Below are 14,177 nucleotides of genomic sequence, written 5' to 3' on the forward strand. Positions count from 1 at the left end.
CCTTAATGGCCAAATCACGACTCAGCATCTCCACTATATGGTGAGCAGCAACTTCCCTTCCCTAATATTGTAACATAATAATTTGTCAGCCTAATCTCAGCGGTACAGCCTTTTTTCTTCTCAGTGAGAAGTTACATGTCCAACAGTTCCAGACAACTTTCTCCAAAAGTGTTATCACGGATTTTTAACACGTACAATAATTTTAACTAATGTATGACTAATTGCCTGTAGGCAAAGGTAGAACACGGGCAGTAGATGTCTCAAGGGTGATATGGCACAAAGGCTGGAAGGAGATGCAGTGCACTGGAACTAGAATTGCTCACGTGTAAATCCACATGGTCGAGAACTGCATATGGTGAGGGAGTAATGAACAGAAAGTTTTACAAAAACAAAACATGTCAGGAAACACATAGTAATAAGGACATCAGGATAGGATGAAGGCTATGTGGAGTGATAAAGCAGACAACGAGAGGTTAGGAAAATGGGCGGAGGTGTTAAGAAAGGTTTCACATAGTTTCGAACAATGATGCATATCTAAATTTTTCACCGCACTCTGTGGCGCATGTACAGCTACACTGTTCTAAAAATGGTGGTTGTACTAAATTTTTAAATGTTGATTCATGTAAAAAAATTGTAATACTCAAGCGTATGCACCAATTTAAAACTTGTTGGTATACGAATTCCTTATGGTAGATAATGGCAACTTTTCAAAGTACTGAATAAAGTGGAATGTGGGTCATTTTGTAATGAGGGTGCATTGTGGTTGAAACTTAATCTGATGAGTAGGTTTCAAATGAGTGGCAAAGCAGGTGTCTGCTAATGTGGTGACAATTGTATGCTGCTGGATTTCAATAGGCACAAAATAATTATTTACAAATAAAACTACAACAAGCAGGTTCCAAGCAATTGTAGATTGCAGTAAACCAGTTTTCAGGCTGAAGACTAACATCGAGGGAAAAGGGGGGGGGGGGAGGGTGAGAGAGAGGGAGAGAGAGAGAAGAAAAAATTTTGCTTCACTATGAGTCCAGACCACAAAACATTTGTCACTGAACGAGGTTAACTTAAAGTATGGATATGGCGTGAGTTCTCAGTATAGAATGAGAATGATGCTGACCAGTGTTTTGCCCAGCTTGGCCTCTTATACCCTTACCTAAGCTTCCATTTTTCTACTGTTCTTGATATTTGATTTTACTTACAGCTGACTGTCACTCTTCAAGATATTTTCGAACTACTTCATCAGAATTATTTATTTTGACTTTGTTTAATTTTTATGTTTTTAATATTTATTCATTTACCAATCATTTATATCTGAGAAATGTATTAAAATTTTGATATTATGCTCTTCCATACTTCTCTCATACTCAATAACAGCTCTCCCTCCCCCAGTAAAAAACACAAATCACGAAACAAGGCTCGACTAATACATTGCAACCACATCACCATTAAATTTCATTTGCTTACTGAAATTTCATATACTGCATTCCAGACAATTTGATGATGTATGGATGTTCCTCTGCCCAAATTATCATAAAAAACTACAGACTTGAGGACTTAAAAAGGTAAGAACTTATTATAAAATGCAAATTAATGGTCTGAATAAATGAATAATTTTTATTCTACCTTCTTTCTGACTTATTAGATGAACCAATATTGACAGTCTTTTAATCAATGGTATATAAAAACAAATCATTGGGACGTGCAACAATCAAAACAAATGCACAACAAATTAATGAGGTATATTCATATGATGCACAGTAACTGATCCGATTTTAAACACAGCACAAAACAAAACAAATTAACTTTTAATCAATGAGGTGGCGAATCATTTATGAAATAGTAATTACTGTTGTATAGAATCCATGCAACTGTTTCACATTAAATAATTCTCAATGATATGCAACAAGAGACATTATCTGTCTAATTCCAAAAGTTCTTCAATGAGAGTGTCAATTTTGTGCAATACCAAACTGTGCCACTTAATACTAAAATAACTGAATAAATGAGATATTGTTTAGTTCCCTATTATAATAGACAAGACATAAAAGTCACTTCATTCTTTTATTTCACTTAGTAATGTCCCTGCTCATTTCCATACATTTAGTATTTAGAATGCACAATATCATATATTTTATTTGATAAACCAGAACATTTAAGTACACTAAAATGAAACTGATGCCTACAACGATTTACAGTGAGGTAACTAATGAGTGAAATATTAATACTGAAAGTCTTCTGTACTCCAAGTCCAAGTGAAGTCTCGGATCAGTACATGTGACAAGTGGCACATACACACACACAACAATAAATTTTGCAAACTATTTTCCTTTATTCTATAACAACCACACAGAAAGATAGCTTATTTGTGCTTTTAAGAATTTGAAGAAAGAAAACTTAAGTTATCACTTAGGATATGTAACACAGCAAAATATCACTTAGGATTATTCTGCTTAGCTGCATGCTGAGGCAAGCAGCAGCTGCAGGGACTCTGCCTACACATACCCACATAATTAAAATTTTCTGACCTCTGATATAAAAGATGCAATATCCAGATCTTTTTTTTAGAAGCGGCTGCACTTTTGAGCAGTATTTCAGTACTACACAACTTTTATCCACCAGCGTGATGACTAGACTCGAGAAGGTTGCTTACTGCAATTAGTCACACAGTAAAAACACATTAACTGGATGTCCACCAGTTTCATCGTCATTTCAACATTCTCAACTGTTAAACTATGTTTAATTTTCAATGGTAGACTTTCCTGGGACATCAATGTTCTATATGAAAGTTCATGTAAATGCACAGTTAGAAACAAACATCCACATACCCAAACTTTTTTTGGATGTCTACAATAGAACCTCAAACAAAAAGATGAAAAACACATTTTTCAATAACTGTAGTGGTGTGGCAGTTTGCAAATGAACAATGAAGAAAAATATTGTTATTTAGTATTTAACTGAGGAAAATTTGTGTACAACATCCACCATCAATGTATTTCACACCTTCAATTCGCTGATAAATTTTAACCGATTAATTCCAACCTGCTCCTACTGCATCATAATGCACTGAAATGCAACAGTCATTTCCCAGATATTAATCTGGCTTGTGGATTTTGTCAAGCCCAGAAGTGTCTATAAACCTCAGTCTAATTTTCTCACTGTTTCCTCAGGCAAGTAGAATTAAAGGGCATAATGTTCCACCAGGATCTAAAAAATGAAAAAACAAAATAAGGCAAAATAAATATAACATTCTTATTAATAACATCAAGCTCAAAGGTTTAACCTAACATTAGTTTTTTGCAACATTTCTTCAATATCTTCTGGCTAGCTATGGCTCACAGGGCAGTGATTACCAAAGACATCACAAAAAGATAGAGAAGATGTGAGGGTGGATGCATAGGAGCTCAACTGAAATTTATCTGTCTGTAATTTGTAAAAAATATAACAGAAAAGTAAGTAAGGGTTATATATAAACTACCAGTGAACGAATGCCTTAAATACAAATAACAAAAATAAGTTACAGTAAAACAGACTGGCTATAAAAGAAGTGTCCTTGTTATTGCTGCTGTAATTTAGGTAATGTTAATAATTCAGATCTGTAGGTGTGAACAATTTATAAAACTTTAGGCACTGAGCTGCTTAAATTACAGAGAGACAATAATGTTTTTCATGAAAATTAATATGGCATTTTCACACTGTGAATCACTGTTTGGGTGTGGTTGCAAAAATTGGGGATCTTATTAACTGTCATAATGTTAGTAACAAATAGAGCTCCTACAACAAATTTAATGATGTATGAGATGCATGCAAGATAAGGACCAAAATATTAGCCACTGTTACGGGCCACATTACAAGGCCAACAGAAGGAATCCAGTTGTATGGAGGGTCCACAACACTGACTAGCTTTAAGCAAAATATTTTGTTTAGAAAGCACTGAAAATAAGAGATGAAAACACCCACATAATGGTAGTATAATCCTTGGAGAACAAATGAGTAAGAATTGTGGCATAAGAGTGTACAATGATTAAATAGACATATAACAAGAAAAAATTGAAACAAAGTAGTTAATAATGGACTATTTGGCAGACTGAAGGATCAACTCCTCACTGAATGGCGATTCTGACCGAATCATAATCGAGAACACAAGATTAAATGGTTCAGCACAGAACCAATAATTTCCCTGAGAGTGTCACTGTAATGGCACTTTGCACGCAAAGACTTTTTCTCTCCAATCTTAATGTTCCATGCCTACAACATTTTCTGATACCTCTCCCACACTTAGATAAAGTTCACAATTGAAGTTACATTTTTGATCTTACTGCTGTTCCTTTATAGATAAGACTATAATTCAGTTCTTTTTCTCCTTTCCATAACCTCCACTTTCATCAAACCTATCATAACCTCTCTTTTGAAAACCTCACTATTTAAACTGCAATTAATTCAGGACCACTGCTGAACAGCAAGAGTTTGGACATAAAGTTAGCTTTAAAAAATAATAAATCAATCAGACCCATGACTTGTTTCCAATGGTTTATCAAACATTAATCTACCTGATACAATAACCTGAAAACGAATGTGTGTTTTTTTAATAATATAGGACCAAGAAAACAAAAATTAGATTGGTTTTGTTATTTTTTTAAATCTACTGTAATCCACTGTTAATTTTGTTTCCCCTCACTTTAATCTCACAAAATGCCAAGTCAACCACTCATACTCTCTAAATTTGGCTCTCTTCACAACCTTCCTGTTACCTTCTCCCTTTTGCTTTTCGTTATTTATGCGTAATGAGGAACATTTGAAATCACATACTAACATTCAGTACCTGCTGCTGCCATAAACATCACAATGGCAGACTGGGGCAGCAGCTGTAATATTACGAAGAAAAATTTTTGAAGGAAGATTTAATAATGCTAATCATCCCTGATCAGCACATTTTCTAATGACAGAGCAAAACAAGGGGACAAAAACAATATTCCTGAGTTTGAATTTTCAGTGATAATAGCATAAAATGCCTTCAAGAGGGAACAACTATGGATTTATAGTGTTTTAAAGTGTATTTATTATTTATGGTAAGTAATGCATTGCAAGGAACACTGATGAAGTTTCACAACAGCTTTCGTATCTAAACATGCGTCTATATTCTCCCTTCGAAAATAAAAAATGCAACAGCCATAATGCAAAAAATAAAAAATAAAGTTTCAAGGAACAATTTGACATTTTGCACACAACACTACTCGTCTGTAAATGGAATATTACTGAATTGCGAATTTAGTATAATTTTTTTCCAAGAATCAATACAAAGAAACTAACAGAAAAAAAATAAAAATAAATTTTTTTTACTAACTGTGACTGTTAATTCCAGTTGTACAAACTGTATCCTCCACCCATACCAATGGGATTATATCGGTTATATGTTTTATCTTGTCTCATGACGCCTGGTTGTCCTCCAGCACTTAATACGCCTGCTCCACGAGCAGCAACCCCCGTTCGTGTTATTAAACCTCCCCGTGCACCACCACGAGCAGTAGTTCCGCCGCCTGCAAGATCACACTTTCAACTTCCCTGACCTTTACATGGTGGAATGAGGTTCAAACACAGAAGCAATTATTGTGGCACTGAGGATGAAATACATCTTATTCTAAAAGAAAAAATAACAAACATTATTTTTTTTCCTTTGGAAAGCAATTGTTTTATTTGAAATAATCATGTACTTAGCACCAAACACAACCAATTTATATCTGATGGCAATGCTATCGCCATCTGTCAGAGAAAATACAATATAATACATTTTATTTACTTTTAGACATAAATCACAGCAACTTCCTTAACCTGAAACTAAAAATAATATGATGAAGTCTAAGGTAATAAATTATACCAAGTTTTTCACTTGCAGAAAGAAGTACACAATGCAAAGTTATGTGAAATGACTCTTCTTTAATTACTATAAGGTAAATTTTCCCATATTTCAAGGACAAAATTCTGTACAATGAAATAATTATAAACACAAATGCTTTTAAGAAAGTTACAAGGCCTATATTGATCAATATCTGTGCATCTATTTTATGATGCAAAATGTTACAGAGAGAAGAGATTTCATTTTTAAGGCCATTTGAGAGAGAGAGAGAGAGAGAGAGAGAGAGAGAGAGAGGGGGGGGGGGGGGGGGGATTTAATTTTTCCCCACCAACTTACAGTCAAAAAGTTCAACAAAGCTCATAACTATAGTTTAGTGGAAATAAAATGCCACAAAGGAAAGTAATGGTCTTCTGAACCCACTAAATGTTGTAATAAGTGCATCTTTATAGCCCGTAAGATGCAATGGAAAACAGCAACAGTCAACAACATAACTGCTATGCAAACTCATAGTGTAATCATAATCTACTTCAATAACAATTACTCTTAAGTTACAGGTTTGGATACATATACATATATATTTTACATACACACAAAAGAAGTTTCTACTATTCACTGATGGGCATATTAGACCTAACACTGATAAAACAAACATAAAAGACACAAAAACTGTTCTGGTAATAGTTGCAATGAATTCTTTTCAAAGCAACTTGTATTGTTCATACATTTGTATGTTCTGTGAATGACACAGATTGTTATATAGGGTAAGAGTGCTGCATATTTTGACAATGGGATGCTTTAAATAATATATGGAACAATGTACAAATATAATGACAAGCAAGAGGTTGCTTACAAAACTAGCTGTAATATGCTACAACTTTTCAAAATGGTTGCATTATTGAACTGAAATACTATTTGTTTCTGGACATAAGTTACATCAAGATTTAAGTCTGAAAATGGTATTTAGGCATTGATATTCTCATCTTTATGTCCAAAGTATACTTGGGGACCATAGGATGTGTAACTTTCAATAACTTCTCTGTTACTGAAAACTAAAGATTTGTAACTGCATCTGGAAAATTCTAGTCTACTAGTTTGCTTTGTGTCCATTATCACGAAAATGTGAATTTATCAATTTAGGGAGTTAATGTTAGTCCTCTGCCATCATTCAGTGAGTTTGGCAGAGTACTGCTAAGGACTGCTAAAACACAGTTTTCCAATGGTTCAAAAGCAAAAGAAAGAACAATAAATAGAGAAGACATCCATTTTCAAGTCATTCTGGAGCAAGGAAGGAATAAATAAAGCAAGAGGGAGAGGAAGAAAGATGGTCTTACTAACATAGGAAGGAATTAAACCAAAGGATTGTTAAGACTTCAACAACCCAAATGAGCAAAGAGCACATGTTTATTTAATAATCTTTCATAGTTCATTTCAAAGTTAAAATTGTATTTATTAACATGACAGTCTTGCACTTTAACTGCTACAGCTATTACTAAAGGATTCACAACTGTTTTCTAAGTTAAGAAGATTCCTAAAATGAAATTTCACCCACATACATTGTTAGAAAGAAAACTTTCTTTAAAATGCTGGGTAGCAGTTCCACTGCAAGAGCATCATTCACACACATGAACACAGTTTTATTTTTGAAATAAACCACCAAAGATTATTGACTACAATCTTTTACCAACCATGGAATCACTCCACATTTTGATTATTAAAGTCTCAACAGTCTTTAAATTTTATTATCTTGTGTTTGCAACACATTTCTCTTCATAAATATTCCTAACCCCCTTGTTCGGATGTTTGTTTGTTTGTTTGTTTGTTTCTTTCTTTCTTTCTTTCTTTCTATCATTTCTTTCTTTCTCTCTAGCTATCTATCTGTCTGTCAATCCACCTATCTTTTCTTTCTTTCTTTCCTCAATTCCTTCAGAACTATTTGCAAACTGTTTTTTCTCTGTACGCTTATGAGCATGGAATAGTGATTGTATATTGTAAAGGAAGATACTCAAAATTAAAAAGCACAGACCACCTTTTTCTGAACCTAAGGTTCATAAACTTTGCTTCTACATGCATAAATGCAAATTCTCACATGTAAGTGCAACCAACACTAAGGGATAATCAAAGATTGAGACCAATTGCAGAAATTCAACCTTTATGATGCCTGGAACCCAATTATTAACAAAGAGGCTTCCAAAACATTCGGTTCACAAGAATAAATACAAGTACATACTTACGAATTTCCAAAACACGAACAATGGAGCACAGCAGGCTAACATAAACAATCTCAGAATAAAAATACTGTCTAAATGAAAATCATGCAAACCCCCATTCTAAAAAAAACTCATGACACTCCACCGCAGCTACTGAATTTCTCTGGCAATAATGAAGCTTGGCGCTCATTTGATATTTAATGGATATTGTTGTAAAAGAGGAAAAGCTGTATATGTCAGTCACAAAGAAAAGGAATCAAATAAATGATCAGTCTAGAAATAACGTTGTGTGAAATATGTCTATAGATTACTTCCAAGCAGCTTTACATATCTTTACATATCTCCAAACTGTATACCACCCCCCCCCCCCCCCCAAAAAAAAATCAAATAAAAAAAATCAAATAAAGCAATACAATGTATTCTTCATAAAATTTGAAAATACATGAGATGCTAATTTGCTTCAGTAATAAGAATTTGCATACCCACACTGTATGTATCACATGCAGTTCTCATTTCTGGCAGCAAATGTAATAACATCATGATATGGACAGGGGCTTTATAATATAGTACAATTCATTTACAAGATACATTTAATAAGAGCTATATTTTACCATTCAGGTACATATTAACTTTCTTAAAGTAAGTGAAATAACAGTGCAGATGACCATAACTCCCTTGTGCAAAAAAGGTATGTCCTACAGTTCACATAGTCTATTATGGGAACTCTCTGCAGAGATTAAAAAGTTTCAAATTCTTCCACATATGATGGGCATGCTAAAAAGATTGCAATTATTCTTCTTGTTCATTTATATTAACATACGAAATGAAGATACCACATTGAGCACACATGGTCAAGTGTTTTCTCTGTATTATAAATAATACATAAATAATTTCATACTTTTCCACAATTCAAACCTAGGTTAATGTCATATTAACATGTTTCAATGTAGCATGTGCAGTTATTACTTTATGTGCTTAACTTTACTTCTAACATGAACTGGATCTTCCTTGAAGTAGATTGGGAAGGTGAGATACCAAAGAAAATTTTAGCAGTGGAATAACACTCAGTAAAGATGAAACAAACTGAAACTAAATGTCAGATGTGTCTGGTATAACTTGTATTCAATCAGTAACAGATACTAATGTTATTAGGTAACTAACAAATGCAATAACAAGGCATTTCATCATAGAAGTTACAACATATATCTTAAAATGAAAAAGTCAAACACACTGAAAGCCTGCAATAGGAAGTGACGAAACAGGTAAAACAAATCAGACTCTCAAAGCAATAGATATCACATAAACAGGATTACATTCTTATGACAGTAAGACTAACTGAGAACCAAGCTAAAGTTCAAATCACCCTGATTAATTTTTTGGGGAGATATGGGAGTTATAATCTACAAGTGAATAGTAATGTAAGAAATAACATACAAGTGAACCACAGCCACAAAATAATTAATCTGAGAAATCAAACACAAACAATATGAAATATGAGAAGAATAATGCTCAAGAATTTGCTGTTGAAGGGCAAGTGACCGTGTAACAAATGACAATTTGAAAGCAGTCAGCAAGGCAGTGAGATGACAAGAATGAGTGAGAACCGAACACATTCAAAAACTGATAAGTGCATGAAATGTACTCGAGATAAATTATTCAAGGACGCAATGCAAGCCAAAGAGAAGGGATTATTTCTAACACATGAAGCACTGGTACAAAACTTCCAGTTATTCAGTCAATTTTTCTAGTTTGTCACTTAATACTTAAATTATTAGTGGCTTCCAATGCCCCAAAACTGATTTGTGTGTGACTTTCCTTTTGTGTGCTGTGACTGTGTAATTATTCTGGTCTTTTCTGCCAGTGGATTTGAAAAGTTTGTGACATAAAAGAAATATACATTTCTGCAAATAAATGGCACAGAGATAAAGAGAGAAGATAATCTATCTAGCACATAATGTAGTCAGAGGTAGGTGTGTGTGTGTGTGTGTGTGTGTGTGTGTGTGTGTGTGTGTGTGTTTTCTGGGTAGGAAAGGGAGTGGGTTAGGGACAGCTGTGTTTGTAGTTTGCACTGAAGCTGGAAGAAGAGCAAAAAGCTAGAGCAATTGTAATTATCTCTAAATGTACCTCTGTACCATCTATCATGCAAGTGCTGTTGAGTGATCATATGCTATCGTCTATTCATACAATGAACTTTCCATTACTGAAAGATCCATCCTAACATTCATGACAAATTATTTACCTCTCAGACTCTATGGCACTTATATGGAAACAGACAATTTATGTTAAGACACTGGTGCAAGTGCTCCAAATGCAGAAAATACAAGGAAACAGTACACAAATTACGTATAAAAATATTTAAAGAGAAAAGTTGAGAAGAGTCCAAGCACAAAGACAGGTTTTGAACTGAACTAGCATTTGCAGAGGGGGGGGGGGGGGGGAATTATCTCACACAACTCACATTTTCAAAATGAGCGAGAATACGGGTCAGAAAACAGAAAATAGAATTAAGTGAAATGCTCATGCACCTATGTTAGTTCTCATCAATAACAGGTCCTTTTATGATAATGATCAAAACTCTATTTTATAAATTAACAATATCAGGCAAAACGAGAGTGTTTTGGAGGAGATCAGTTCATTATAGCCGTTAATAATATAACCGCTACAACACAATCAGCATAGTTAAATATGTATCTAGCACTTGTATAACAAAAATAGACAGAAAAGAAGATCTGATATATAATATAGCCTTTGCAGTATATTAAATCCTTTTAAACAGAATATGAAATCATCACTGCTCGAGCAATGTATCTTGTGCTCAAGTTAAAAACTAATACAAAAATAAATGTCACTGCTCAATTTCATTATCATACAATGCCTCCCACACCTTCCTCAAGGATGCTGTATCCTCTTACTTCACCCACACGATTTTTGAGGAGTCTCTTGCATTTCTGTACTATGACAATGCTGTTCTGTGTTGCATAAAATCACAAGCGTACATGTTCCAGACTAATGTTGTGATAATGGCTTTGGTACGGCCTTAATCTCATAAAAAATGACTATATGATTATTTGAAATATACTGTGGATTCTGCAATATTTAAAATAAATGCCCAATACATGACAGCACTTGTCAGAGATGGTTTCAATAACATAATGCACATACCTCTATAACTATTGGTAAATTGTTACGCAAAATCATTCAACGGATTCTATCAGAAGGGAAAAAGTGGCCCTAGCGTACGACTAACCACTACTTTACAAAATGTATTTCTAACGAATTGCCTATTAATGTAATTGCATTAACATGAGTTATTACAAAATTTATTTTGAATAATCCATTCATTAACAACTGCTTAAAAATTAATATTTATCTCGTACTACAAATGTCAATGTTCTGCAAAAACATCTTTTGAGGACAAAAAGAAATAGGAAGGACAAGAACAAGAACGAAAATTAATGCTCTTCCAGTTATTAAATAAAGTGGATAAATAAAAATTTTTGTCTTTCAAAACAGCTGCAAATCTTTTAAATATGCTTCTTACAGATTACTTAAACCAAGATATTGAAATAAATAAAGAAAAAGTTTTCCTTGTGATATATTACAAAAATACTGTACAGCAAAAACATATGTTTTAAAATTCTCATCACATGTTATGTCACTAAATGTCTCTCTCAGTTCAGTACATAACTGAATACAATGCAAAACCAAATTTTGGTATCTTACTTGCTACAATTCTAATACTTCTGAGTACAAGAATTTCTTTGCACATGATGAAATAAACTCACAATAACATGTAATGAAACATTTTCCTAACAGTTAACAGCAACAAATTAACAGTGCCAGGTGTGCTGTTTTCACATTCACATGAGAGATACCAGATCACATCTTGACAACATATATGTTGTTGCTGACACAAACAGAGAAGCTTTCATTGAAAGTTACCCTAAATCAGAAATTACTGTTTGTTTATCTGTTTCTTTTCAAACTTTGTAGCTGAAGCCAATTACTGAAAGCAGCTGAGCATTGACAAGCTGTAAGAACATTGAATGGAGACTGCAAAATCAATCAATACTCACATTATTTATAATTATATATTTAGAATGTGTCTAATACTGATAAATTCCTTTTTTTGTTATACAAACCATCAGCTCCTTTAAAAAGGCATATAGGGAAAGGAAAGAAAAAAACATAACACATGTAAGTATTTAACACATGTGAAAATAGTTTACTAGATTACACTGTAAATATAATACTAAGAGTTGAAAGTATGTGAATTACTGAAGGACTAAGAGTAATAAATCAAAGATATATTTATACATATCATACATTTTTAAAATAAGGCTATATAAAGTAAACACAATATTGACAGAACCTTAAAAAGCAGACATGTACTTCTAGCTGCAAGACAACATGAAACTATATTACTTATGTTCATGTTTATTATGCAAAACTGATCATATTTTGACTGGACTCTCATCTCCCTGTAGCAACCAGAAGAAAGCCTTTGACAATCTCTCTTAAAGTAAAAATGATCCAAAAATAGTTAACAAGCCTTTGACAATCTCTTTTAAAATAAAAATGAGCATAAAATGTTAGCAAAAATGTCAATCTGCATGAAGATAACGATATAATTCTTGTTCTGTGCCTATGTGCACATATGTTACACATATCGAAACAGAAGAAAAAGTTATAGTTCAGTATTTTGGAGGGAATATGCAGTACAAGAGAGTCATGCATGCTGAATTGACACAATTGGTATATGTTCAAAAAGAGCGTAACTCTTTGGAGTGCAGGCATCATCGTAACCTACCACACATGCAGATGCTTTGAAAAGATGATTGTCACTGTGGCTAACCATATATTTTTCTCAGTTTACCGTTCAGAGGTTCTCTCAACTAACCAACCAATTATTGACTGAAGTTTCACCAGATGACAGGAGAAACACAGTGCAGTACTTTTGCCATGTATTTACAACACGAGCTGATATTTCATGGATTGTCGTTCTTGTTGTTCATGGAAGTGTTTAGTGTCTCTCTGTAGCTCTTATTTATATGGCTGTTTATGGTAGGTAGTTGTTTATACAGAGTGGGGCAAATAAAAGTGGCTTGGACAAGAGTATAGGATTGTGTATGAATTTCTGGCAGCATTAACAGAGTAGGAAAAGGCCTACAGTTACTTCCAACAGGATGGAGCACCTGCCAATGCAACCGGCCGAACCTTGGAGTATGTTTACACAATCTTCACGCCTGACGAAGTTGTTAGCAGAGGTCAGCCTGGTCGCAGTCCTTGCTGGCACTCAGATCAACTGATCAGTCAGTATGTGACTACTTTGTATGGGGAGCCCTCAGGTCTAAGGTGCATCACAACCACCCTCATAATCTTCAAGAACTGCAGGAGAACATTTTGAATGAGAATGCAGCAATTCCAGCAGTTCAGCTTCGATCTGTCTTCAGCAACTTGCTGAACAGGATCCAACAGTGCCAAGAGATGAATGGTGGTCACTTCCAACATCTGCTATAGTTAGATTACTAACCTATTTCCTTTCCTCTGCTGTGGCTTCATGTATCCTGGAGCTCTGCTCTCTGGATCACTTTTATTTGCCCCTCCCTGTATATATGTATGTAGCAGTTTCAGCAACTGAGGTCAACTGGCTGTTGTACGCATCAACAACTTCAGCTGATGATACTGTCTGAAGATGGCCTAAGTATAGGCCGAAATTGGTCATTTTAATAAAGTACCACTGCAATCTAGTCTGTTTTTTCACTGCTTTTATCTGTATTTACGTGTTTACCTTCGATAAATCTACAAGTGGTATTACTTTTTATCCAAATACAATTTTCTCTGCTTCACATATGTATTTTTGGGTGGTTAGTGCTGCTAACTACCACCCTTCTTCTCCATACAGTATGTCTCACCAAAAAAGAAAAACAGAGGAAGAACGTTACCAAATATTTTTGAGGAAATTCCTTCAAATGACAACAGTGGTGACAGTGATGGAAGTGATGACAATGACTCAACGTTCACCACAGGCTGTGCAAGTTCTAATCTTGTTTACAATCGTGTCTCGAACAGTAGTGATTCTGAGGATAACAGTGAAAGTGATGAGATAAGCGAAAACAATG

General features: G+C 34.2%; 1 protein-coding gene and 1 long non-coding RNA gene across 5 annotated transcripts in view; both read right to left on the reverse strand.

Annotated features, from left to right (window-relative positions):
- Window positions 1-14,177, reverse strand: part of LOC126419025 (protein sex-lethal-like) — a 113,668-nt gene that overhangs the window by 13,569 nt on the left and 85,922 nt on the right. For 2 of the 4 annotated variants that reach the window (XM_050086082.1, XM_050086085.1), the window contains exons 6-7: window positions 5,339-5,531; window positions 1,594-3,201 (exon numbers count right to left, since the gene is read on the reverse strand). The exons of 1 other annotated variant lie outside the window; for it this stretch is intronic. In XM_050086082.1, the coding sequence (XP_049942039.1) occupies window positions 5,347-5,531 (185 nt within the window). In that variant the 3' untranslated portion in view covers window positions 1,594-3,201; window positions 5,339-5,346. Of the gene's footprint in view, window positions 1-1,593; window positions 3,202-5,338; window positions 5,532-14,177 lie in introns of those variants that run through there. One more of the 4 variants, XM_050086086.1, reaches the window with a different exon arrangement.
- On the reverse strand, window positions 8,641-11,444 carry LOC126419027 (uncharacterized). Its single transcript, XR_007575928.1, has 2 exons — window positions 10,514-11,444; window positions 8,641-9,904 (listed from the first exon to the last, which is right to left on the reverse strand). It is a non-coding gene; the product is annotated as an uncharacterized LOC126419027 (long non-coding RNA).

This window comes from Schistocerca serialis, chromosome 9 (genome assembly GCF_023864345.2).
Source record: "Schistocerca serialis cubense isolate TAMUIC-IGC-003099 chromosome 9, iqSchSeri2.2, whole genome shotgun sequence".
Classification (NCBI taxonomy): domain Eukaryota; kingdom Metazoa; phylum Arthropoda; class Insecta; order Orthoptera; family Acrididae; genus Schistocerca; species Schistocerca serialis.